The following is a 27,540-nucleotide window of genomic DNA, read 5'->3' as shown; positions in this document are numbered from 1 at the left end:
GGCTGCGCGTCACCTTGACCGCACTACTTGGTCGCCTGACACCCGCCATATGCCTGTTTTCACTTGCTGCCGACAAGGTATCAAGTCAGATTTTGTTTTTTGCCCGATTTTCCCAGCTGGTTACCCCCTACCTATTGGCTCATTCCAATTTTATTCATTCAATAGCGAGATGCTTCTCCCAACACAATTTTCGCTGCCAGCCTTAGTTGAAGGCTTCGACTTCTAAAAGTCATTTGAATGAGAGTCGAACCCAGTCACAGTACAGAGTTCCGACCACAGTTCAGTTATCGTACACCACTGTAGCGCTCCTCCCCTTTGCATGCTGGCAACTCCTGCCACCTGTTCGCGATCGCGCATGCCTCCTCGATGCGTATATGGCCCACCTGCTCCATTCCTCTTGTCCGCCTCCTCTGTGCGTGCTACATCGACTTTTCCAACCCACTTAATGATACAATTTTCGATTTTCTCCAGCCGGGTACTAGCTTTGCCCAAAAAAAGGGAAAAAGAAAAAACTCGGAACCCTGTAAAATTGTGAAATGCTCTGTTTCCTTTCAAGCGTTTTTTGGCTTGCTCCAAAAGCGGTGCTGCAGCAGATAGTTAGGGTTGGCTCTCCTGCGTCCTCTGGGGTCGAGCAAAGCTAGGGGCTCAGGGTTTCGTGGCATCCATAGCCCCAGTCCTTCATTTCTGCATTCCAGGCGAGTTTTCGTGAAGTGTTTGTTTATCGTTCCTCTTTTCGATTTCTCCAGTGGCCAGAAACGCCCTAGAACCGAAGGGTTACTTCGTTTTCTGCGTTTCTGTATGACCTCTGCACTCTTCCCATCAGATTAGAGCAAGCAATACAAGCAATTGTGCCCATTTCTCGTTCTTTTACATCCCTGCATCGCCATGACTGGACAGGCGGAAGACAAAGAAAGCAGCCCAGAAACAACGGTCAGAAGTTGCACCCTTATTTTCCCATCTCTTTCTTGTTTTTTTGGTTATTCTCTTGTGATTGTGGGCATGAACAGGCCAGCGCAGAAAGCTGGAATTTTGTTTTAGGGTTTGGGGTTGACGGGGTTTTTTAGGGTTCTAGCTATGAACTCATGATCGCATCCGTGATACAACCTGCCCGATTTACTTACTTTTCACCTCCGCACACATTATGAAATGTGCTTCTGTGCAAGCATTCTGGTTTAAGTCATCCAACCATCATGGAAGCAGCCAGTAGGTCTCTTTGTTACATGAAATTCTCATAAGTTCTTTCAAGGAATACACAGGGTCCAAGACACAGCAGAGCAAGCAAGTTGTTGTTCCGAAGGTTTTGCTTGGATACTGGAATTGAAACAAAATGTTGTTGAATTTTGGGAATGGGGTAGTTATTCACATGTCCACATTGAGGCAATTACTTATTTCGTTTGTGGCAACGCACTGACAACTACCTTTTATCATCGTGCTCAAAGATAGCTTTTGGCAAAGTTCCTCGTTGCTCCTGATTTTGTTTATTATCCTGATTGAATCTGGCTGCTCCCATGTTGAGGGCATTGCTTGGGCACTTGCATTCGACATAGCTTCGGTACCCCTCACACTTACGTTTAACGGTGTGAAGCACTACCTTTGCAATATCAAGACGCAGGCATCTTTGCCTTAGCTGTAGCTATGATTTGTCCTCTCGTTCTCTCTTGCTAAACAAAACATTTTGCTTGCAACCTTTTCACTTTGCCTAAGCCAGCAGTATGGTTGTGAATGTTGCATCCCAATGAAAGCACTTCTTTGCAAGATCAATAATTTCTGCAACTCTGTATGTTACACAAGCTTTCGTAGATCCGATTTTTGCACTCGAACAACTCCAAAGACATTCAAAACATGTAATGAAAATGGAGAAGCCCTATAAGAGCAAGATTGGGTCTTCCTCAATTTCAATTTATTGGAGTTGAGTTGTTTGATTTGCTTCCATTTGGTCAGTATTCATGACTCCGGCATGGCAAAAGTTGCTAGACTTCAGATAAGCTGCAATTTCCAGAGCATATTTGTAGGATCATCTTGTCATCCTGCCTTGGTATACAAACACTATGCCAAGGAAATAGTGGCACTCATTTAGAAATACACCATCCCATGCAGCCTGAGGTGTGCACAAAACTGTTAGTTTCATGCTGTCGTCAAAATGCCACAGCTAACTTTGGGGATGCTACTAGTCCCTTGACAGATGATGTAATTGAACAATCAAAGAGTTAAAGCGCTAATGAATTTGCCTGAAGCATGTGGTGTAATTTCATAAGTCCATTCAAACAGTCCATGGCAATCAATTCCCTGCGTTTTGCAAGACATTTTTGGGCTTTGATGCACGTGTAGTTGGGTACTGCAAATAGCAGATCCTTGAATCAACATAGATTCAAGCATTGTTATTCCCTGTTCACTCGATGAATCAATTGCCTGTCAAGATGTATGAGCTAAGTCTTTGAAACTAGGGTGCCTTTGCCTGCACCTCATATTTGTTTCTGGTTTGGAAGAACTTGGAATGTAGGCAGTGAATCTCTAAGGTCAACACAGCTCCTAACGTTCAAAACTATTTGTATCCTGTACTTTGCTGCCTGATATAAAGGGCTTGAGCAAATTATGCTCCCAAAAGCCATTGCAGCAAGGATTACTAAATTTTCAAGAGCAGAAGCTCTTTCCTCTAGGTTAGGCTGCTGCATCCATCAACCTAGGTGTCTCGAAACTCTTATGTAGTGCATATTATGGCAGATCTCTCAACCTATCGCGTATCCTACGCTTTTGTCATCCAGAAAGAAGTCTGCTGATCTCATGTGCTTATCAAATCCACACTATATGATAAAAACAAAGTAGCTGCTGTTGGATGGGTTTGAGAGAGCTCAAAGCAGAATTGCCACATAAAACTTTGTGCAAAGGTCCTGTAGGTCAGGTGTGGCACATCTCCTTCTCCTCACTTTTCTTTTGTGCCTTTCTTCAGACGCCTAATGCGGAAGTCTGTTGGTATAGTCAGAAAGTTTTCTGAACTTCAGAAAATTTGTCCAGTCATGGATGGATTGACGAACAGAATGTTTCTTTTAGTTTGTATGGTTCTCAAGTCTGAAAAAAGTGATGAATATGTCAGCATTGACCTGCCTAGATTCCTAGGCATAGCAGGGGTTGTACCTGAGGTGTTCAAATTTTTAGGTGTTTAGGATGGCTTTGTGCTCTCAGCGCTTCACTTGGTGTGGTCTTCTCCAAGTAACAACTGGAATTCAAGTGTGGGCATAACAGACGTCTTGGATTTGTTAGTATCTCTTGCTGTCATGCTTATCCATTTGTTTTGTGTGTGTAACCAATGTGCAAAATGAGGGCACGTTGTCTAGCTGGAGGGGATGAGTTGATTGATCAGGCGGTCTTTGTCAATGCTTGATTGGGTTTGGTGATGAAAAGCTTCTTGTGGATGATCCTGGCTTGGGGCCAATGTTTGTTACCTGGACAAGGTATTGTCAGTAACGGTGGAGCCTTTGTAGAGGCTTATCAGAAACTTATTTGGTAGGCACCAGTAACACTACCCTCTGTCAAAAGCATTAGAAACTTGTCCTTAGATTTGGCCATCACGTTGCTGTTAAAATGTACGCACTCTGATTTTGATATCTCTATCAGGCTTGCCAACAAATAAATTAAAGTGCTCGCTGCTAAGGGGTGGATCAACAGAATTAGGACTTGTATGCTCGGACAATCTTAGAAAATTGTTGATGGAGTGGAAATCTTCCTGGAAGTTGCAAATGAACCTTTATAGAAAATTTGATGGTGCCCTTCATGAAATCCCATCCAATTTTCTATAATATATGCTACCAGTATTCCAAAAAGATTATCATATTCTCTGATTTATGGCCTGGCCCCTGAATTTGAAAAATCTTCTTTGCCAAACCCCAACTTGGGCCTAACTTGGGCCACACTTATGATTTCTTGGCATTCGATGTACTGTGTATTGCGATCCTAATGTCCAAAAAGCAGTCAAAACTTTTGAAGGCTTTGAACATCGATGGGGCCTAACCAAATCCTTTTTTTGCAATAGTCCATTTTTAGCTTCTTTATTGCACTTTTCAACTCGTGAACTTTGCAGATACAAGCGATATGATTGATGCTTGCGAAATGCATTTAAGCGCAGGTTGAGCTAGTTAAGATATTGCCCTCTTGTTTTTACCATTAATGGTAGAGCTTTTGTCCCCTCCTTTAGCACGTGGCCTTTTTACCAGGAATCACAAACTTTTTAGTTGTTTGCCATATACCCCTGCAAAGAGTCTTTTTATATGCAAATCCTCTCTCTCGCGGTAGATACCATAATTATGAAGCTGATTGCTTTATAGTAGTGATTACCACCTTAAGTATTTATTCCAATAATGAAATTAAGCATGTTCTAAGCATATGGAGCTTCTCTCGTTTTTCTTTCTTGGGTAACTTATCTTAGCACAGCACAACACGGGTGCGTACACTTGCGATACGATTACACTTGCAATCAAATGTTGCACAATGAGAGAACTGGCAAACCAAGATTGAGATTGTACCAACTTTGACTGAATTGTACAAAGGCAATAGTCATAGGGCATTTGCATATTTCTCTTGGGAAAATCCCTGAAATGATTGTCCATTTGACCTTTGTAGTGGAAACATTGAGCTTCTTTGTATGTGTAACTTCAAAATTCCCCAGCGAAAACGGATGCACGGTCATTTGGAGAGAAACAAAGTATAGTTTGCTAAAATTTGACAAAAGCAACAACGTACAGATTTATGGTCGCATGACGAAGCCACTACTTGCAATAAGATTGTATGAAAAAGCGAAAACGTTGACGTAGAGGCCAAAACGTGAGTGGCCAACGGAGGAGCAACCACTAAGGGCAAAATGCCAATGGTTAGTGGTGAGATCTGCCAGCTACAAATAGGTAAACCGTCGAAAGGCAGGTCTACAATAGCAAGACACAAGAGGTTATTAGAAAACAGAGGCGTTCTTATGTGATTTCGGGCTACGGTGCACCTTGTAGAGCAATCGCCCTCCTCGCATGTGCTTGCATTGTGCTACTTTGTCCCATGTGGTCGTTGACTTGCCCTCTCCGCTTGCACTTGACTGAAGTGCTTCGTGCAGTCTCCTCATTGCCTTGCTGTTTTTCCACCTCTGCTTTGTTGTTTTCTATCTTGTTTTTCTCTTTAGATGTCTTTTTTCATTGTTTTTTGTTCTTTCTTTGTTTCTATGTTCTTCTTTGTTGTTTTTTTTTTTTTCAATTTTAGATCAATTTGTGCTACTCATCTAAAATTGAGACATTTTATGATTTTTTTTTTTAATTTTGAGAATTGTTTTGGAAATTTTCATAAATTTCAGGGGCAGTTTAGTAATTGTCCCCTAAACATAAACAAAACAACATATGTACATGTTGACATTTATGCAAAACAACACCTCAAGTAAGTATGAAGTCATGTTGTGATGGTGGTGTACATAATCACATTAGTGGTATGAAGTTAGCTACAGATACCATGCGGCGTTGGCAATGTCATCTATAGGAAGGAGTCGAGCTAACGTATGACGGATTGTAGGGTTAATGTTTTTGTGTTACAGACTTGGGCACCCCAAGTTGAAAGTTTGGCACGACACATGAGAGAATTACTTTAAATACTTCACAACTTTATCACATAAAAATTCATCCAAATCTAGGACCATGATTCCTGGCAACGTGTTTAGCAAGATCCATACCGGACCTCACTGATGTCGGATTAACTAATCCTTATTGTGATCATGTCTTCATGACCGAAATGCTGCATTCATTTCGTCAATCATTCCATTTGCACTCAAACACAATCATTCCATTTGCACTCAAACATAATCATGTGTTAGTAATCATTTCTGGGAATTCCAATCCATTAATCAGACACTGAGTTCATACTGAACAGAGTGTTGAGCCATTCAGTTCTAGTCATCTTTTCATTGTGTGGCCATCTCATCCCTAAGGAACTCTTGATGCGCTCACGACAATTCCATTCATCATTCATCATGATTCAAAATTCATGATTCTTATTGTTATCAGGTTCATTATGGAGCTGGCATTGCTCCGAATTCGTCATCATCTCATTCTCGATTTTCACATGTTATTTGTTCACAAATAGCAGGATCTTCCATAAAACACTAGTTTCATACGTAAATCAAAGTCATCTTCGAAAAGTCCTACTCAAAATTATTCATTCATAAATTCACAAAGCAAAATATTGCTAGTTCATTCCTGATTTTCTATCTAGTAATTGTCCTGGAGCGAGTATCTCCTTGCCCAGTTCTATATTCAATCTGCGAGTCATTCTCATTCTTATGCCTTTTTGAGGCACCGTGTAGATTTATTTCCTTGTTTCCCACATTCAAAGCAGTTTCTCGTTTTGAAATATTCGTCTTTCTGTTCTTTTGTGAGTCGAGGTTGTGTATCTTTCTGTCATCTGCTTTTGTTATGACTTGTTGAAGGTTCATTTGATGGATGAATCAAATTACCCAAATGCATAGCAAAGCTTTGCTTAGCATGTCCCATCGACTGCTGTATGGACTCAGATTTCAGTAACAAGCAGTAGTCTCGTATCCCTTTGGGAAGTCCGTAGCAGAATCGCTCAATTTGCTCAATTTGCTGCTTGAAATTGACCTTTTTAAAGGATGAAGCAGGTAGAAAAACATCCTAAAATCTCTCACAATAAGTATCCAAAGTTTCTGCCTTGACCATTTGAAGGTGATTCCAATCAGTAATGACGTCTCGTTCGTATTCTTGAGTGAGCTACGAAGAAATAAAGAGTCTCTTAAACTTTAGCCTTTTTATCGGAAGAGTGGACCACCGTGTCCGTGCATTTCCTTAAAAAAATGATGTTGCTTGTCTAATCTTGGAGTGCTTTGTATAGCGGCCTCCAGAAAACGCTATGTCAAACTGTTGGATAAAGGCTAAAGCCTTAGGAGCATCTCGAAACCTTGAAAAGGTTTCAAACTTTATTGCCTGTCCACCCCCACCCTCACCCTCTTTGAATTCCTTGGTCTTTTTGTCCTTGTCCTCCAGAAAATCATATTGGTTGGCTCTGTAAAAGTGCTTCCTCTTTGAATAAATATATGGTCATCGGAGTCCGAACTCTCATCCTTATCAAAACTTTCAAAAAAGTGTCCGGATCCGCTTTTCTTGGCCTTCTTGTTCTTTTCCAATCTCTGGTTCTTTCATCGTTTCTTGCCTTTTCTATCCTCATCACTCGAGTCAGAAGAGGATGAGCTGTCTGAGCTATTAGAAGAAGATGAGGATGAATTGGACAATCTTTCGAAGCATACATGCTTCTTCTGTTTTCTTGCATTCGCAAAAGAGGATTTTCGACCCAAATAAGCAGGGTAGTCAATTCCCTTGTTGCGTTTCTTTAGTTGCTTCTTCTTTGCCCCCAAAAGTTGGTTGACTTGACTTTCGACAATGTCCTCAAGTCCATCTTCAGTAAATATCCGTGGGACAGGAGGTTTCTTTAGGGCTGACTTTATTGGGGAATCGATGGCTTTCTGCCAATGAGAATGCACCTCATTGATCGGGTGCCGGGTCAAAAATTTGGCATACTGGGGATCCTTTGCAAACTGAAGCATCTGCTTGCACAATTATCAACCCGTTGTTGATGCTGCATCTCCATCAATTGATACTTCGTAGGCCGCGGAGGCCTGTACTCTTGTTCTGATTGTCCCTTCGAATTTTCCGTACATTCACCCATCCGGAGTTGTTGGGTGGGTTCGTCTGATTCTTGCGGGATTCGTCGTTTGAATCCATGTGTGTCGCGATAAGAGGATCGGATTTCCCAGTAGAAGAGAAATCGGCTGTGCTCTGATACCACTGTTACAAACTTGGGCACCCCAAGTCGGAAGTCCGGCATGACACGAGAGAATCACTTAAAGTACTTTACAACTTTAAAATTTGAGTTGACACGGCCTAGCGTAGTTCCATGCCCAGAGGTATTGGCCCCAAAATCTAGCGCCCCTTTCGGTATTTATTTTATATTAATGCTCGAGCAAAGTACAACACCTGCAGGACCTCTGCTCTTAGACTCTGCATTCAGATGCTCTTTAGAGTTAGGCCCCAAGGGTCTATTTATTCTAACAAGAGAATGCCCCAAAAGCTGAGCCCCAAAAACAATAACCTCAAAAGTAGTCAAATCTCAAAAGCATCTGGCCTAAAAATTGCCCCAAAAAGCAGCCAACGCAATCGGCGGAAATCCGTATAGCCTGCCATGTCACCATGTCAGTGCTTTTTGTGGAAAATCCGTACGGCAGCCACGTCAGCAGCCAGCGCAATTTGCGGGATCTTGGTACAACCATCTGGCCTTGCCCGGGTGGTCATGCCACGTCATCAGTTTGTGACATTTTGTGTCGAGGTCATAGACTCAATGGATCATTGGGTCCGTAAGGCAAGTCACAAGCTCTCTCTCTCTCTCTCTCTCTCTCTCTCTCTCTCTTTGGAAAGGTTGTGCATGACAATCTCTTGGTCAAAGCCAAAATCCTTCTATGCTGCGCGCGCACACACACACACACTCTCTCTCTCTCTCACTCTTTCCTCTTTCTTGAAATTTTTGCTGGTCTCGTCACATTACACATAGTTTTGTGGAAGATCCAACCAGGGGGTGATATGCCACAAGTGCGGTGACCAAGGGCATATTCAAAGAAATTGCCCATAGAAGTCCAAGTCGAATTCTGATACGGGTGAGGCAGCTCATCTTACATTTGTTCCGGCTTTTACATACTTGGTTCTCTCTTCACACTACACTCTCAAAGATTTGCACAAGGATAGCACCCTTGCCCGATTTCTATCTCAGCACCGGCTCAAGTGATTTCTTTCTTTGTGATACTCGATCATATGACACATGGTCTTGCATTGCAAGCTAGATTATAGAGCAGGTCTTGCGGACGAGGATCTGACGGAACTATTGAGACGACTACAATCCGCAAAACTTTGGAAAACTTTATCACAAGAACCACTTAAAATAACTGAACTTAAACTGATAGGGGAGATGGAGAGAAAATGTTAGTCACGCAACGATGTGCTATCAAACTCCATGTGCACAAAATTGAGCGGGAGTAGGTGCATGTACAAGCTTAGAGGATCTGCAACAATAGCAAATCCCCTAGAAAATAGGGGCACCCAACAATCCTCCCTTCCTTGCTTTATCCTAGGCGCTAGCCTTTTTCTAAAGGAGAGACATTTCTAATCAAGAAGGAAACTGAATTTTTGTTATTCAATTTTAGAGAGAAAATTTCTGTTTTTATGGAGAAAATTCTGCAGATTTTAGAGAGAAAATGAATCAAGAGAAAATCTAAAATTTTGGTTTAGAGAGAGAATCAACAATTTCAGAGAGAGAGAGAGAGAGAGAGAGAGAGAGAGAGAGAGAGAGAGCCATAGAAGGATCTTGGCTTTGACGAAGAGATTGGCATGAACGACCTTTCCAAAGAGAGGGAGAGCTTGTGACTTGCCTCATGGACCCAATGATCTGATGCATCTTTGACCTTGACACAAAAACATTAACCCTGAAATCCAGCGTAGGTTTGTTGACTCCTTCTTGGAGACGATATTGCCCATACCGCATGGTGTTTGTAGCTAACTTCATATCACTAACGTGATTATTTTCACCATTATCGCTTCAAATGATTGCATACTTACTTGACGGGTTATTTTGTATAAATTTCAACATGTACATATGTTGTTTTATTATGTTTAGGGGACAATTACTAATCTATCCCTGAAATTTATGGAAATTCTCAAAACACGTTTCAAATTTAAAAATTCCTAAAATGTCTCAGTTTTGGATGGGCAGCACTTGGAAGGAAATTGATCTAAAATTCAACGAAAAAACTAACAATGAAGAACATAGAAACAAAGAAAGAATAAAAAACAACGAAAAAGGACATCTAAAGAGAAAAACAATATAGAAAACAACAAAGCAGAGGTGAAAAAACAGCAAGGCAATGAGCAAACTGCATGAAGCACTTTAGTCAGGTGCAAGCGGTGAGGGCAGGTCAGCGAGCACGTGGGACAAAATAGCACAATGGAAACGCATGCAAGAAGGGCGATTGCTCTGCAAGGTGCACCGTAGCAAGAAATCACATTAGAACCCCTCTCCGTTTTTTGACACCCTATCGTGGCTTGCTATTGAAAGTATAGACTTGCCTTTCTACAGTTTTCCTATTTATGGTTGGCAGATCTCGCCACTAACCATTGGCAGTTTGCCTTGAGGTGGTTTCTCCTCCATCGGTCGCTCACGTTTTAGCCTCTATGTCAACGTTTCCGCTTTTTCATGCAATCTTGTTGCAAGTAGCGGCCTTGTTATGCGACCGTACGTCTGTAAGTTACTGCTTTTGTAAGATCTTGGCAAACTATACCATGTTTCTCTCTAATTGGCCGTGCATCTGTCTACTACTTGTGTTGGTGTTTTCGTTGGGGAATCTTGAAGTTACACATACAAAGAAGCTCGATGGTTCCATTGCAAAGGTCAATACAGTCGTTTCAGGGATTTTCCCTAGAGAAATATGTAATTGCCCTATGGCTATTGCCTTTGTACAATTCAGTCAAAGTTGGTACAATCTTAATGTTGGTTTGCCAGTTCTCTCATCGTGCAACATCTGATTGCAAGTGTGATCGTGTCGCAAGTGTACGCACCCGTCTTGTGCTATGCTAACATGAGCTACCCAAGAAAGAAAAACGAGAGGAGCTCCATATGCCTAGAAGATGCTTAATTTCATCATTGGAATAAATATTTAAGGTGGTTATCACTACTATAAAGCAATCAACTTCATGATAATGGTATCTGCTTATCAACATTCCTCCCACTAAAATCATTAGTGTGTTGACATGCCATAACTATGCAGCAGCCATTTGAGATAAGAGGTTTTCATGAGCGAGAGGATTTGCATATTAGAAAGACACTTTGCAGGGGTATATCTTCGAAGGCGAACAATTTAAAAGTTTGCGATTCCTGGTAAAAAGCCCAGATGCTAAAGGAGGGGACAAAAACTTTGGCATTGATGGTAAAAACAAGAGGGCAATATCTTAACTAGCTCGACTTGCACTTAAATGCATTTCGTAGGCATCAATCATATCGCTTGTATCTACAAAATTCACCAATTGAAAAGTTCAATAAAGTAGATCCTTTTTCAAGTATGAGCAATCACTTGAGCTGTTGCTGAGATAGAAATCAGGCAAGGGTGCTATCCTTGTGCAAATCTTTGAGAGTGTAGTGTGAAGAGAGAACCAAGCGTGTAAAAGCCACAACAAATGTAAGATGAGGTGCCTCACCTGTATCAGAATTTGACTTGGACTTCTTTGGGCAATTTCTTTGAATATGTCCTTGGTCACCGAACTTGTGACATATCACCCCCTACTTGGATCTTTCACAAGATCAAGAGGTATCATCCTTTTGTGGATTTCGCTTTTGCTTTGCTGTCTTGGATGACAGTCCTATCGGGGCCTTAGAGCCCCCTCTTAATACGGACTTCCTTACTAGCCCTCTTGATCCAACACCATGGGAACAAGCTCCTTCCATGGAAAATCAGTGGTGCTCCCCAAAGTAGTCAAGGCTGAGTTGAAGGTACCAAGATGAAACTTCCTCTCAACAAACCAACTTCCTTAAGACATCATACAAATCTGCAAACTATTTAATGTCCATGTAGTGATGGCCTCCACCATCCTTTGCTCCTGTAGAATATCATAGATAGTCTTCCTCATCCAAGAGATTGTATAGAGTTTGCTCTCTGAATTTGATGAAGGAAAAACCATAGAAACATGTAATGGGGAGCGGGAACAAAGAATGGGGTCGGGGTCGAGACTGCAAAAAGTCTTATGAAAGCTGTGTTAGGAGACCTACGACATTAGCTTGATAGTGAGAGATGTGATTAATCGAGCAAATGCTCCTAGAGACTGTACCCTCTCTTCGGTTTAAAAAGTTGGAGCAATACCAATGCTCATGGGATCCCGTAAACAGAGAATGACTAATACTTGAAAAGTCTACATTAGGATGATACCTATGAAAAGAGGTCATCTTGAGGTACAATTGAGGACTTTGGACCCTTGATAATCCAAGTTGGTAAAAGATTACATTCATTAAATAAAGTAGGTGCAGGAGGTGATTCTCTGGGCAGGGAAGTTATATCTTTGGAGGATATAATCATTATCTTGATCACACCTCTCTCGCTTTCGAGTCCTTGGTTTTTGTGGAGGACAAATGTGTAACAGGATGACACCACATGCCAACTAAAAATAACAGACCGAGACAAACTTTTATCACTTCAAACAATTGATCAGAAAGATAGAGAGAATCCACACGAGACATGGAGTGGCGGAGTTCCACTCTTAGACTACATGTAACAAGCTCCCCAAGTCGGGAATCTGACACGACACACGAGAGAATCACTGAAAATACTTCACAACTTTATCACACTTCAAAATTAGAGTCGACATGGCCCAATGTAGTTCCGTGCCTAGGGGTATTGCCCCCAAAATTTGACACCCCTTCCGGTATTTATTTTTATATCAATGCTTGAGCAAAGTACAACACCCGAGGGAACCGTTGCTCTCAGACTTTGCGTCAAAATGCTCTATAGAGTGAGACTCCTAGGGTCTATTTATTCTTACAAGGGATGCCCCAAAAGCAGAGTCTCAAAAGCAATTAAACTCAAAAGCAATTGGCCCAAAAGCTGTTCCAAAAAGCAGCCAGTGCAAAGTATTATGTGTTCGAATGATTAGTCAGCACGCATTGTACGAGTCTTTCATTCGTGATCGTTTTTTGTATTTTAGTCACCGTCCTTATGTGATCCCTTTTCCTAGGCATGACATATTGTACGTCGAGCACATTTCACTCATGAATGAGCACGGATGTATGCGGATTGTTCATGATAACCTGAAATGTTTGCATTCAAGGAAGTCACATTCCATGTCTCTTCCTTGGCCTGACACATTTGTAGAAAGAGCACAAGAAAGTATAAGCACCAAGCATGGGCATTTCCGTTGTAAATTGCCACAGTTGATTGTTTTAGATCAGAAAGACAAGATTGGATCTCATTGTTTGCGTGTATGTGGTGAACGGTTTGGCACTCCGTCTATTTGTTCATCTACATTGCATGCACAGTCTTTGAGGAAGATGAGATTTTCTCCACTCACTTTACATGGAATAGGTAAATTCATGTTTTTGTGTTGGAAGTGGTTTCAGGAATTTTCGGCCTCGGAGATTCTTGAAGAAGGTAGACGCATGACTCTAGACTAAGTTGAAGCATTGAAGGAGCCACAGAAGACTTTGTGTCGCTTTTTGCGCGGCCCAAAGAAGCAAGCGTTGCATACCTGTGTTGCATACCTTTATGAAGTTCAAGTATCGTAGGACCCACGCATCAGAGTGGGCCGGCGAAGAGAGCCTTCTAGGATTCTAGACCCTATTGGCGATCTCCCTCAACGCCATACAGTTCGGTACTAGTACTTCACTTTGAAAAGGAGGGGATGTCACGTGACACATCCAACCATATGTGTCCGTGGACAAGCTGTTTGCAGACCGTGCATCTCCAGACACTTAGATTAGATGCATATCCTCTGGTTGCACACAACATGATCATCAATATTACCATCAAAATTCATCAAGGGAATTTTCCAGAGCATTAAACCTATTTTCCCTATTTTTGACATTTTTCACTTATTATTTTTAAGTGACTTTTGTTGGAAAGTAGGTAGGGCAATTTTGCTAAGTTTGTATATAAGCAAACCTAGAGCTAGCACTTTTTGGCAAAAGAGGCAAAAGGAGCACTCGCTCAACAAGCAACTTCTCAGTAGAACCCCCAAGAGGCCTAGCGTTTTTGCATCATAGCAGAAGGCTTGCGTTTTTGGACCAGATCAGCCAGCGTTTTTGCTCTTGCGGATTCCTGGCTATAGCAGACCAAGCAGACTCCCTAGCGTTAGCAGATTCTCCACAGCAAGACCATTTTCAGCCCTAGCGTTTTTGCATCTACAAGGCACTTCAGCGTTTTTGCAGATCTTCGCGACGGAATCCCCACAAGCATCAGCGTTTTCAGTTTTCAGCAGTCAGACTCCACAGTAGAAACCCCGAACCTCGCAGATCTCACCTTCCCGCAGCATTTCCTTGCCGCACGGTCAGATTCCGCAAGGTTTACAGATTCAGCCCGGAAAACGCAGATTTCAGCATCTGCGTTTTCAGTGCGTCGTCGTCGCATCGTCGCCATCGACATCGTCATCGACATAGAGTCAGAATTCAGCAGATAAAGATTTGCAGATTTTAGCCCTTAGCATTTTCAGTTTTCAGCCCGTCTCGTCGTCGTCCTCATCGTCGTCGACATCGTTGGCAAGTCCAAATCCAAGCATTGTAGAGATTTGTGCAATCATAAGCAGACCGCTCTCGCCATAGAGAGTGGGGCCTTCGGAGGAGGGTTTGACAACATTCTGGTGTCGTATTCTTCTCTCTCTATCTCTCAGTCTCAGCACCTTTATTCATAGTGTTCACCACTTTGTTTGTGTCCAATGCACTCTCTCACTAAAGGAACGGAAGGCTCTCCCTTCTGTAAGTAAAAGGAACCCTTGAGCACAGTTCGGAGCACTCATCTTGAGCAAAGTTCAAAATTCACTTCCGCTGCACCTTACACCCGCCCTGGAGCAGCCTACCCCACCTTATGGATCCGACGAAGATCTACTGTAGTGGTTGGAGGCTACCACATCGTTGCTATGCTATGTGGTCTCTATTCAACCCTTGCTTGAGGATTCACCCTCTTCTCCTGCTCCTCCAGCTCAAACCAGTGAGCCACATCATCCAGAAGCAAGTGTGACAGTCACTGAGGACCATACTTCTGTTGCCCCCTTGATGGAAGCCATTGGCCTCGGTGAACCTATAACACATCATAGACGGGCGAAGAAATCTCCTTTGCATGGGTTTACCAGTGTCTCACCTCTTTCCTTAGCCTCCTCTGTGCCCGACTCCCCTCCCACGCATAAACATTCTGTTGTGTCTGAGGACTTACCCTTCGAAGAGCTTCCACCAAGATGGTTACAAGGAGAGTATGTTGATTTTCACTTCGATCAGACACCCGCTCATGATGTCTCAAAGCTCCAAGAGGCGGCTCAATCTTCATCTTCTGCTGCACCCTCACCAGCTACACCTCCTGACCCGGTCAGAGAAGTCAACCTGGGCGACCCTGACGACCCTGAGCACATCCTCTTAGCCGCTTGGTTATGGGATCATCCCGTGCTACTCGATTAGGTAGTCTCTTTTATGCACTCCTTTAAAGATGTTTTTGCTTGGTCTTACAAAGATTTGTAGGGAATCCCACCAAAACTGGGTATCCATACTATCCCTTTGGTTGTGGGGCTAAGCCTGTCAGAGGCTGAGCTTACAAGCTCAACCCCAAGTATGCAGAGGTGTCAAGACAGAGCTCGAAAAAATGCAAGAAGCAGGGTTTATTGTACCAGTGGAGCACTTTGAGTGGCTATCACCCGTGGGGTTGAGCTTACAAGCTCAACCCCAAGTATGCAGAGGTGTCAAGACAGAGCTCGAAAAAATGCAAGAAGCAGGGATTATTGTACCAGTGGAGCACTTTGATTGGCTATCACCCGTGGTCATAGCGCCTAAGAAGCAATCCAATAAAATCCGCGTGTGCGTCGACTATCGCGCTCTGAACAAGGTAACTATCTTAGATGGTTTCCCCACACCCTTCATTGAGCGTGCGCTCGAAGATGTGGCAGGGCACGTACTTCACAGTTTTATGGATGGCTTCAATGGCTATAATCAGTTGGGCATCCATCCGGGTGATCAGCTCAAGACAGCTTTTGTGCTCCATGGGATATATTCATTTACACTAGAATGTCTTTTGGGCTGAAAAATGCTCCGTCTTCCTTCAATCACACAGTATATCTCATCTTTTTTCCTTTGCTCACGGATCATCTTCGCATATTTATGGATGATTTTTCAACCTTCTCGGGTGCTCAATGTTCAGCCCCAGTGGAGAATCTAGAGGAGCACCTCGCTCAGCTCTCTGCTGTCTTCCTTAGGTGCAGGGAGGCACATTTGAAGCTCAATCCGAACAAATGTCATTTTTTGGTCATTGAAGGTACACTGTTAGGCCGTGTGGTGTCTGCTAAAGAGTTAGCGCCTGACCCAGAGAAGAGAGTCGCCATCTTGAAGTTGCCTCCTCCCATCAATCCTAAAGGTGTACAGTACGAGCCTATGGGCTCGATGAGCCTATCAACCATAGAGGAGGAAAGAAATCTCCTTTGCACGAGTTCGTCCAACCCTCAACCTTCTCTGTGTCTAACTATTCGACCAAGTCAAAGCTCACCTTAGTGTCTAGTGAACTACACTTCGACGAGCTTCCCCAAGGATGGCTACAAAAAGAAAATGCAGATATCTATATTGATCAAACACAAGCTCCAACTCAACTTTCAGCTGCATGGTTATGGGATCACCCGGTGTTGCTACACCAGGTTTCTGCAGCAATCGAGAAGATGCTGAGCGGAAAATTGTATTTGTTGTGTTCTATGCCATAGAAGATAAGTTTAGCCTCTTTTGAAGTTATAGAAGAGTCAAGCACTGATGATTTTGAAAGAGATTGGCTTGTAAAACGTATGGGAAGACCAGTGAGTGTACGACTATTTGATCCTCCCGTTTGGAATCCACATTCCACAGAGGGCATGTTTCTTTCAAATCCTGGAACAGGTTAGCTTAAGCTTCCTCCACCAAATGCTCTCTGTAAATTCCAGGAAGTACCTTGTGAACTACCAAAAGAGCTACAAGATGTCCAGGCTAGCATTAGAGTTCGTCGGTGTGCCATTTCACAATTTGGAAACCTTGTGGAAGACCTAAGTACATGGCAAGTTAAAAAACGTCACTACACATGCAGTATCTGAGTGCACGTTTTGCAAGCTACTTTGAGCAAAAGAACCTTTGGATCCCCCTAGCTGGCCTCAACCCTCTCTCTCTCTCTCTCTCTCTCTCTCTCTCTCTCTCTCTCTCTCCCCCCCCCCCCTCCCCCCTCCTACCCACCTGCTAACCGCACTGATCTTCTACGGGTGTCTTGATGCACTAAAATTACATACCCAGGCAATCTCATCCAATTAAAAATATTCAGTAGTTGGCACATCACAATGCAACACAAATGCTCACATATGCATGTTACAAGACATAGAAACATAAAGTCGCCGATGAATACTCCTCCCGCATAACCTAACAAGGTCCGGGCCGTGAGATATTCATGACTCCTTCATCACTCCTCCCGCATAACCTTAAAAGGTCCGGGCCGGGAGATATAGAGGCCTTTTACAACCAAACGCCCCCCAGACCGCAGCTTGCGTCGTTTGGAGGTGCTGAGAGTAACCACTGCTTAGACTTCTTAATACTTCTCCCGCATAACCATCCAGGTCCGGGCCGGGAGCCACAACAACAATTATTTTCCCAGGCATCGGCCTGCGGCGTTCGGAGGTTTTCAAACATACAACGAAACGCTCCCCAGGCATCGGCCTGCGTCGTTCCGAGGTTCAAACAATACCAAAACAATATTTCTCACTTCTCCACCCGGGAGTAAAATCACCAATCAATGAAACTTGTATTAAAACCAGAGTCAAACAATTCAAATCGGCACCAAGACAGGTTTAAAACAGATACCATCCATTTCAAACAAATTCCAAACAGGATCACCAAACAAGTTCTTAAACAGATCTCAAACTTAAAAAGAAATCTCGACATTAGTCGAGCTCGAAAAGTCGATTGACTTTCCATCTTGAAATGCACCAAAAAATTAGGGTTAGGTTCATTCAATAGGGTCGTAGCCGAGCACAGCATGGTCCATCAGCTCTTGGACAAACAATGTTACCCCACCCTGCCAGAAGTTGCACTCCGAAGGAAAATGTCAAAAACCATATAACTTCAGGCAAAATTTTTCTTGAAAGCTTGCCAAGTACTTGGAGTATGCTGCTTGGTAGCTATCAACATCTGCATGGTACTGTTCTGAGTCGAAACAAATCTTGGATCCTTCTCTTGCAAGTGATCTTAATGGCTTATGCCCTGTAAGACATGAGCGGTGAAGACAGGAGCGCGCCCGATGCGCGATGAAGTAAGGGTGGGAGTGGCTAGTAAGTACGGATTGGAGGGCAAAGATCCCTCGAATCAAATTCCAATAGCTTTGTCTCCAATAGCTTTGTCTGCTCTTTTGTAGGACCGGTATGCTTTCAGAAAAGCACACACCTGATGCTCTGATACCAGTGTCACAAGACGTGCACCACATGCCAATAAAATAGAATAGACTGAACAAAGTTTTAGCACTTCAATAACAACTGAATTGAAAGAGAGAGACGGCACGCGACACGGAGTGGCGGGATTTCACCGCAGAGAGTATTGTCCCCAAACCTTGACGCCCCTTTCGATATTTCTTTATATTGCATCAACTCAGTACAAGTCGGTACTCCAGACTTTGCACCTCTCCAGGAAGCATGCTAGAGAATGAGTCCTAACCTCATATTTAAAGGCCCTAGGCTCCAAAAGCAGTTTACAGTAAAAAGCTTTCAAACTCAAAAGCATATCGTCCAAAAGCAAAGCCAAAAAGCTGCCAGCGTAATTTACGGAAATCCGTACAGCTTGCCACGTCATCAGCCAACACAATTTTCGGAAATCTCCCTTGTCAGCAGCAGCTACGCAATTTCTTCAGTGTGTGTGTGTGTGGATCCTGCTTTATTTTAATCCCTATGTCACTGGCCCCCATTAGACGGGATCCCCATAAGTTGGTAGGACGTCTTCTTCTGTTACTGTTACTTGTTCTTCTTAGGGTTTAGGCCCCTCGGCCGGCATGTGTAAGTTGGCCTTCTTCAGTTTCTGCTTTCTGTACAACCTCTCTCACTGTGGAAGGGCTGCCCATACTTCTTCATCATCTTCTGCAAATATCTACATTTTGTCATTGGTCCCTTCCTCCTCGGCGCTCAATATCTTCTCCACACATCAATTTCTTCAGTCAGGTTGGGTTGCATTTTTCCCGATAGTTTCTCTGTAACTCAGACGGTGAATGGTCTTGTGGCGGGCAACCTGTAGCAAGGCTAGAGTGTCATTGGCATAGGAGGGGCCGTTAGTTACAGTTGGTCTGGAGTTCACATTGGACGGACTTTCGCGTGGGCAGTGACACGTGGCAATGTTACGGGTGGTGGGTGGTGGTCTACACCGCGGCTAGATTATCGGAGATAGGCTTAGCTGGATTGGGATATTTTGCTAGCTGTTGGTGGCTCTTTATGATATACATGTGTGGTTGGTTCCAGTCGGGACATGATCATCATCATCATCCACTTTCTCTGGTCTAGCGTCTTGAGTCTTGAGTCTTGAGTCCAGCACCGCACATCTGTACCCTCCTTGCTTATTGGAGCCTCAACACCCCCATTGTACCTGGGAGTCTTGGGCTTGGAGCTGTGCGCGCTGCCAACCAGAGTCTGTATGGTTCTATGAGTTTGTCGAGTTCCATTGAGTTCAGAGTCTGATTGTTGTGCTTTGATGCTGTGTGATGTTTTCTTTTTGTTGGAGTGAGGTTTCACGCATATGGCATTGAGGAGCACCCACTGTAGAGAGCACGACACACACACACACACACACACACACACACACACACACACACACACACACACACACACACACACACACACACACACACACACACACACACACACACACACACACACTCACACACACACAGAGAGAGAGAGAGAGAGAGAGAGAGAGAGAGAGAGAGAGAGAGAGAGAGAGAGAGAGAGAGAGAGAGAGAAGAAGAAGAAGAAGAAGAAGAAGAGAGTTTTCAACTTCGTAGGAAACTATCCCAAGAGACCTTAAAGATCTAGCCGACGAGGGGAGAAATGAAATGATATATTAACGTCTACAAAAGGCCAAAATGACCTATGAGACCAAACTGATTACATTGGTGAATCTAGTACCGAGTCTGGGTACAAACAAAGAAAACTACAAACTAGAAATTGAGATAGGAGTGCTACCGATTCCTATGGGTGGCTGGTAAGCTGAGCAATGGTATAATGCCACAAAGGTACAAAGTGGGGATAAGTGTCACCATGATACAATATAGCAGTAGCATGAAGCCTATCCTGATTGACACTCTGGATGTCGTGCTAGAATCCTGTGGATCCTCTGCCCCGCAATCTCTGTCGGTGTTGCGTGGCTCCCCTCCTCAGTCGTGGTCGTCTCGATCTCCCCAACTCTATAGCTCGGTCAATGAGAGTACCACTGGTGTGTGTATGGGTGGGGACCGAGCTCTGTGGTGGTGGTGGCCCCTTTGCCTTTGTGGTACTCGGAGTGAAGAAATCTGAGATGCGTCTCTGGGACTCTGTCTATGCCAGAGAGAGAGAGAGAGAGAGAGAGAGAGAGAGAGAGAGAGAGAGAGAGAGAGATGAAATGTTATATTAACGTCTTCAAAAGGCCAAAATGACCTATGAGACCATAAAGTTACAATTGGTGAATCTGATATCATGTCTGAGTACGGAAATTACAAAGTTACAAAGAACTAACACTAAAACAGTAAGGAGAAAGGAAAGAGGGGGGGGGGGGGGGGGGGGGTTTGTGGGTTCAGATGAAATCTCTCATCGGTCGCTGTCGGATCTCATCGACCTCCTCCATGGTCAGTACTCTGGTTGGGTGTCTTGCATGTCGAGCTAGAGTCATCTGTATCTTCTGTTGCAGCCTTCGTCGGTAGTGGGAGACTCCCGAGGTCGTGGACGTCTGGATCTGCCAAGCTCAGTGGCTCGGTCAAGCAGTGTAGCTCTAGTATGAGTAGGCTCTGAGATCTGCTGTAATGACTGCTCCGTTGGCTCTCCTCTGGCTGGTGTAAAGAAATCTGTGATTCGTCTCCGAGATTGTCTTTCCCCTGATGTCCTTAGCAAGCTCTCCCTTAGTCTGTGTAGCTCTAGCAGGAACAATCCGAGACACCTCTGATCCTTGTATCTCATGACTCTAGAAAAAGGTCCGAACCCTTCTCTGAACAGGCAGTGGAAGCGGCTGCGTATCTCATAGTATGCCGCACAGTGACATGTGTAGTGCAGCTTTGTCTCTGGCTCTAAGTTACATAGGTGACATATTCCTGGCTCCTGCCGGCACCCCCTCGAAATCTGCTAGTCTCGATCTGGAGCTGATGTGAGGATGTGCGTATCTGTCCAATAGAGCATCTTATCCCATGAGATAAGTGTGTCTCCATGTACGCAGGCCTAGTCACAAAGCCGTCCTCTGTGAGTTGGAGAAGATGCTCTCTGTAGAAGGCCATCCTGGTGCCCAACTCATGTGCCGGGTATCCATGTGCTTCTGGTATTTAGCTGAATCAGATCCTGACGTATGAGTCTGGTAATCTCTGTCCGTGTGAGAGGCAGGGAGGATGCATCGAGGGAGTATTGAAGCGGAGGTAATCTATCCATGTTGAGACCAGAGAGAGAGAGAGAGAGAGAGAGAGAGAGAGAGAGAGAGAGAGATTTTCTTAAATTGGCAGGTTGAGGAAGTGTCTGAACCCACCTTGAAGGAGAAGGAAGTGTTTGAGCCTACACCAAAGGTATCAACTCCTGATGCCAAAGAGGAAGATCACCCCACCTCGGAGAAACCTTTTCATCGAAATGATGAGCAAGAGGCACCCTCTCGGCATTTATGGGTAGGAAATGTGTCCACATCTGTGACAGAGGCAGAATTAGCAGAGCAGTTTTCAAGGTTTGGGGACATTGAAAGTGTTACAGCATATCCTTCAAGAAATTATGCTTTTGTCAACTTTAAGAGTGTTGAGGATGGACTGTATGCTAAAAAGGGGCTTCAAGCGACAGTCCTTGGAGGTTTGGCTATAAGGATCGAGTTTGCAAAAGGGGTAAACTCTGAAGTTGAACTTGTTTTTTTTTTTTTTCAATAATCAGATTTCTCAATTGTAATTATGGAACAAAAGCATATTGTGCATTCAAGGTGCTGTCATTGGCGTCAAAAAATTATATCCAATTTCTGCAAACTGTTAAGTAGGTACACACAGAGTATGTTATATGCATGCAGCCTCTTTTCCATCGTTCGATCTTTCTTCGGTTAATAATCATGAGGCAAAGAAGGGATGTTTTGAATGACAACTTAGACTTACGTTGTGTTGCTACCCACGATAAGAGGTGCTGTGATTGACGCCAAAAATTTTATTCAAATTAAGTAGGTACACACAGAATATGTTATAGGCATGCAGCCTCTTTTCCATCGTTTAATAATCATGAGAGGAAGAAGGGATTTTTTGAATGACAATGTAGGCTTACATTGTGTTGCTACCCACGATTAGATGAAACTGTCTAGTGTAAATTATATGTATGAAGCCTCTGTCCTTGCCGATCTTTCTCATGTTAATCAAGCTGAACGTGAAGCAAATACTTGTTCGTAACTTCAAAGCTCTGTAAGTTTGCTAGAGAGAGTCCTAGAAAAGAGGCCACTTTCCTTTGCCGTATCTATTTCTTCATATTGGGGAGCCTTATTCAGGAGCGGGAGGCATATGGCTCCTGTTTGTATTGTTGCTTTTTTCAGAGTGCAGTCAAAAATCTAGTGGCTATGGTGCTAAGAGAGATACATATATTAATACAAGGGGGAAAAAGAGTGAGCAGGGATAGATTCCTCTATGCATAGGTATACAACTCTGCATATAACATGATGAAATTTGGAATACAAAGAGTGTAAGTGGAAGGGTGATATACTCCCCCAGCCTGTCAACATACACACATGCCCCACCACCACCACCTCCAAGGAAAAAAAAGGCAATTAAAAAAAGCGCGTATGAGTGTACTCAGTACTAAGATGAGCAGCAGGGACAGTGAAGAGTGAAGAAGGGGAAAGAGAGGATTTTGCGTTATATTTCAAGTCAGCTTTATATTTGTTGCATGTGTTTGATCTAATGTACCACCTACAGTACATTATTATACACACCAGTGTAGAATAGACGAGCTACACTTCATGCATGTCTTTTGGCAAGTGCTGTGTTTTTTAGCTCAGTGGTTTCCATTGTACTCTCTTTGTTTCTTCAGGCCAAACCCTCCAAGCATCTTTGGATTGGAAATATCTCTAATTCTGTGACTAAAGAGCAGTTAGAAGCAGAGTGCAAAAGATTTGGTGTTGTAGATGATGTGCGGATTTTGCGCGAAAGAAATTGTGCCTTTGTTGACTTTGCGAAGACTGATGATGCTGTGGCTGCATTCGAGAATCTTAACAAGAAATTATTTGGAAATGATGAGTTATGTGTTGAATATGTCAAATCCCAGCAGCATCAAAAAAAGGTAAGCCTACATCCTTTGTCCGTGTAACATTTGACCCTTCATTGTCTCTGTACTTCGACCTTCTGGTCACATACTTTGTGTGGTAACATTGATCTGTAGACTTTTTTGAGACTTTTAAAATTATTAATCAAGACATTGAAAATTTTGTGAATTTAATGGTGTTAAACTGATTGAAGTCAACCATTGGAGCAAGGATTATGGATGATGCAATGTGTGAGGAAGTCTCCTTCTCTTAAGTTTCAAGGCTTGTTCGTTTGTGGTGGATTCAAGTCTCATGTTGACACCTCTTGCTCCAATGCAACCTTTTCAGGCTCTTTTACTGCCTTAGTACATTGACTTGTGCAAAGGAAGATAACAGTCTGCCTGCACTTCAGACCAATACGTCATTAAGAAAAATTGTGAAATTTACATCATTCTAGTTTCAAAATGTTTTGATCCCACTGCCTCATAGTTCAGATGGACATAGTCACCATTGGTGACCCTTCTGCAATTCTGTCCAAAAGTGACAGAGAAACTTCTAAGAAAGGCTAAACTCTCCAATGCTCTACTAGCCTCAACATGTGCAAGTTATGTGCACCATGCACTGGATATGCTCATCAACGGGTCGGTCCAAGTGTTGAGTAGTTGCAGCCTATGTCCTGAGTGGCTTTGGTGGGATCCTTTTGTGCCAGCCATCAGAAGCAAAACATGCCCTTTTTAACGTACACAGTACATAAGGCATGAAATTCTGGGGAGCCTTCTTGACAATGGCTTGTATCGAGAGTTAATCTATGGAGTCTGCTAAGGACCTCCTCAAGAATCGTAGTGTAGGTGATACATGTGCATGTTAAGGTACATGACATGAACATAACATGTGAGCTCGTTTAGTATGTTGAGTAGTTGCAGGAAAATTGAATTAGTAAATCTGACTTGGGCCGTATGGTTCCTTAAGATCATCGTTTTTAAGCTGCAGCTGAGTCTATTTGGTGTCAGTAAGAAGATTGCTGTTGTACTCTTTGATGTCATGAATCGTTAGACTCTAGAGGCCGTGCCTATCTAGCTTCTTATGATTCTTGTTTATATTGTCATCAATTGTAAATGGCCGTAGGGATCTTGGGTGGTGATGGTTCTGAAGGTAAACAGGGGCACAATTGTGTGGTGTTGATGGACTAAACTTTTTTACTTGACTACAGGATAGCAGATCAGATGGGCAGCCTCGATCAGATGAAAGGTCCACTTTGCACGATGAAGCTGTCAAGGCCATCTCTGAGAAGCCTAAAAGAGACAGAGATGATCCCAGTGAGATTTTATGGGTTGGCTTTCCGATATGCATGAAGATAGATGAGAGGAAATTACACAAGGCTTTCTCACCTTTTGGTGGAATTGAGCGAATAACCACCTTCCCAGGCCGCACTTATGCCTTCGTTCAGTTTCACAGCGTAAAGGCAGCAACCAGAGCAAAGAATGTGCTGCAAGGGAAGCTCTTCAATGATCCTCGTGTAAGTATCAGTTTTGCAAAGAGCGAGATTGGTCCAGTTGACCATCATGGGCGGGAAGCAGGGTCTTGGATGTCATCTCCAGCTTCAAATGCAAACCTGCCACCGCTCTTGTTTTCCAAACCTCCTGGCTTTCCAAACCCAAGAAATGACAGATTTTTGGGCTTCAATAATTTTAGGCCACATAGTCCTCCTGGCTTTCGGAGGAGGCCTGAAGGTGACATGGAAGATCCAAATATGTTTTTTCAAGGCTCACACCTTGAAGGAGGCTTTCGAGATGATATGGTCAGAGGTATGCGTCCAGGGCCAGACATAAATTTGTGGGGAAGTCCAGCTTTGCCCGAAGGAGCTTTCATTCACCCCAGACATGTATCTCATATGCAGCAGGAAAGGTGGAATTTTGAAGAGGAGGCTTTAATTAGGAGGGATACAAAAAGGCCTAGGGGACCTGGGAATTTCCCTGCTGCTAGAGGAGGGCTTATGGAGCTAAGATCTCCAGATAAAGATGATAGGGACGCCTTTCACATTGTCAAGGCACAGGATTATATCTCCAGGTTTACTAGGAATAGCAACTTAGCTCCAGAAAACTGGGAGGATCCTGAGGGTTTAAAGAGGCCAGCGAAAAGGCCAGCCCTTGGTTCGGATATGGATGTGGGAAGATCACCAAAAGACAGTTGGACTATGCCCACCAGTCATTCAAAGGAGGGGTTCCAATGGCAGGGTGTTATTGCCAAAAGTGGTACATCAGTCTGCCGGGCACGGTGCTATTCAATGGGCCAGACTATCAACTTTGTTTTGTAAGTTAACCTGCTGTGTTCTCAATCTCCTTTCCTTATGATTGCTTCACATGTGGCTGCTTCCAAGATTCAAAGTACTTTGTGCAAAGTTATTGTGCAAACTCTGATTCTCCACCAGAGTTTTAAACCTTTTATGCCACTGATAAATGCATTTTAGATCGACCTCTTATTTTGAGATGATAATGTTTTCTTTGTTGCCATGTTTCAGTCCTGAGGTTGTTAACTGCACAGCACGAACAAGTCTGGATATGCTAGCCAAGCACATCAGTGAGGTGGGCGACTTCTCGCTTGTATCATTTGTTCCTCACGGAGACCTCGATGTTGAGCCCTACCAAGAGTTTATCGTTTACCTGTCTGAGAAGAACAGAGCAGCTGTTTGTAAGCTTTCACAGGAATCAACATTGTTTCTGGTTCCTCCATCAAGTTTTGTCGAGCATTTTTTGAAAGCACCAAACGAGAACAAAATTATAGGTGTTGTACTGAAGCTACAGCCGTCATTTCCTCCATCCACAGAGCAAACAGCATCATTTCAGCATACTGCTTTGTCTGCTGCAGATGGCTATCAAAAATCAGCATCACAAGCATCCCTAGAGCAAAAATTACCGACCGTGACACATATGCAGGCTTCCCCCTTTCATGGGATGGCAGGAGCAGACGTTCCGCTCCTACCACCACGTTCTAGCGTCCCAGCCTCCAGCTCTGCAATTCCCAGTTACTCATCTTCAATAGGAATCTCAACTACAGGGGGATTGAGTGGGAACTTAGTCATGGCCAACAACTCTCTAAGCCATGGGTCTGTTATAGATGATAGCCAATTAGGACAAATGCATCTTCCTCCTGGCTATGCTTCAATGCAACAGCAGCAACAACAGAATTCAGCTCCTCAATTGGGCAGTTTTAGTCTCACACCCAGCACTACCGACTTAAATCTACATCAGGAGCACGGTGTGCGAATCATTCCCCCTTTACCTATTTCAACAACTAGTCAGCCCTCGTCTACTTCGGGGCAGTATCCACCGAGCCAAATGCAAACAAGTCAAATAAAGAATGTGGCTCAGACCTCTACGCCTTATCTTCAGCAGCCTCCACTTCCCCAGTATCCCCATCCGAGTACCCAGCAAAAGCAGCCATTTCAACCCGCACAAATTTCACTTCCCAGCCCTCTACCGATGCAGGCAGATCACTTTGCTCAGCTCGCGTCAATGGTCACTTCTCAAGTCCAGCCATTTGGTGAGAATGTACAGGCAGCTATGCAATCCCAGCCCCCTCTAGGTTCTCAAGTTCACCAGCATCAAGTGGGGGTAGCACCCATGTCTAACTTTGCTCCCATAAAAGAGCAATGGTCAGCGAGCCAACCGTCTCAATTGCCTCCAAGCCAAAAGGATGACAATAGAGGGCAAACAGCTGCTGTAGATGCAGAGCAACGTGAACTTCTTCAGCTAGCTCAACAGAAGCTGTCGGAAGCCAAGGGTGAGTCTGGAGAAGATAACAAGAGATTCCAAGCAACATTAGAGCTTGCTGCTGCACTTCTACAGCAATTGCAACAGAGAGCCAAGTGATAGGAGTGCATGTCATGCTTATGTCACCATGTATCTTTTGTCCCTATGAAGGTGCTTCCGAGCTTGTACAGTGTTTGCGTCGTCATGTTATACGAAAAGTTTTTTTCAGAGTGCTTGGGTCAAGCATGTCTTATGTGCAGTTTAATTATCAGACTCTCTGTATTCAATGTACAATGAATTCTCGGTCTCTAAGTTGAAAGCAACATTGAAGTCCCACCCAAGTCGGGGGCCGCTATCTTTTCTCTGACAGACAATTGCAGAAACTTGTACAACGTTTGCATCCGTCCCTAGCATAGCTGTTGAGAAGTGACAGCAGGGCCATGATTAGAGAGTCCCATTTGATTATGATGTTCTTGCATCCGTCCCTAGCATAGCTGTTGAGAAGTGACAGCAGGGCCATGATTAGAGAGTCCCATTTGATTATGATGTTCTTGTGGTTACAATGTCT

At 43.6% G+C, this 27,540-nt stretch overlaps 1 protein-coding gene across 1 annotated transcript; it reads left to right on the top strand.

Moving 5' to 3' along the window:
• Positions 1–468: 468 nt before the first annotated feature.
• Positions 469–27,540, top strand: LOC147429393 (flowering time control protein FPA-like). Its single transcript, XM_086495613.1, has 6 exons — positions 469–695; positions 824–930; positions 21,473–21,835; positions 23,013–23,261; positions 24,434–25,533; positions 25,742–27,540. The coding sequence occupies exons 2-6, from the start codon at positions 886–888 to the stop codon at positions 27,090–27,092; spliced, it is 3,108 nt and encodes a 1,035-aa protein (XP_086351739.1). The 5' UTR covers positions 469–695; positions 824–885; the 3' UTR covers positions 27,093–27,540.

Source organism: Adiantum capillus-veneris, chromosome 22, assembly GCF_014529385.1.
Source record: "Adiantum capillus-veneris isolate H3 chromosome 22, ASM1452938v2, whole genome shotgun sequence".
Lineage (NCBI taxonomy): Eukaryota > Viridiplantae > Streptophyta > Polypodiopsida > Polypodiales > Pteridaceae > Adiantum > Adiantum capillus-veneris.
The sequence above is the reverse complement of the archived record's forward strand: the minus strand, read 5'-3'. Positions and strand labels throughout refer to the sequence as shown.

Bases quoted from the DNA above. Each gene is read 5' to 3' on its own strand.
- LOC147429393 (XM_086495613.1), top strand. From the start codon at position 886: ATGACTGGACAGGCGGAAGACAAAGAAAGCAGCCCAGAAACAACG. The intron at 21,836-23,012 runs GTAAACTCTGAA...TTGTTTCTTCAG, and splicing joins GGATCGAGTTTGCAAAAGGG to GCCAAACCCTCCAAGCATCT. The intron at 25,534-25,741 runs GTAAGTTAACCT...GCCATGTTTCAG, and splicing joins CAGACTATCAACTTTGTTTT to TCCTGAGGTTGTTAACTGCA.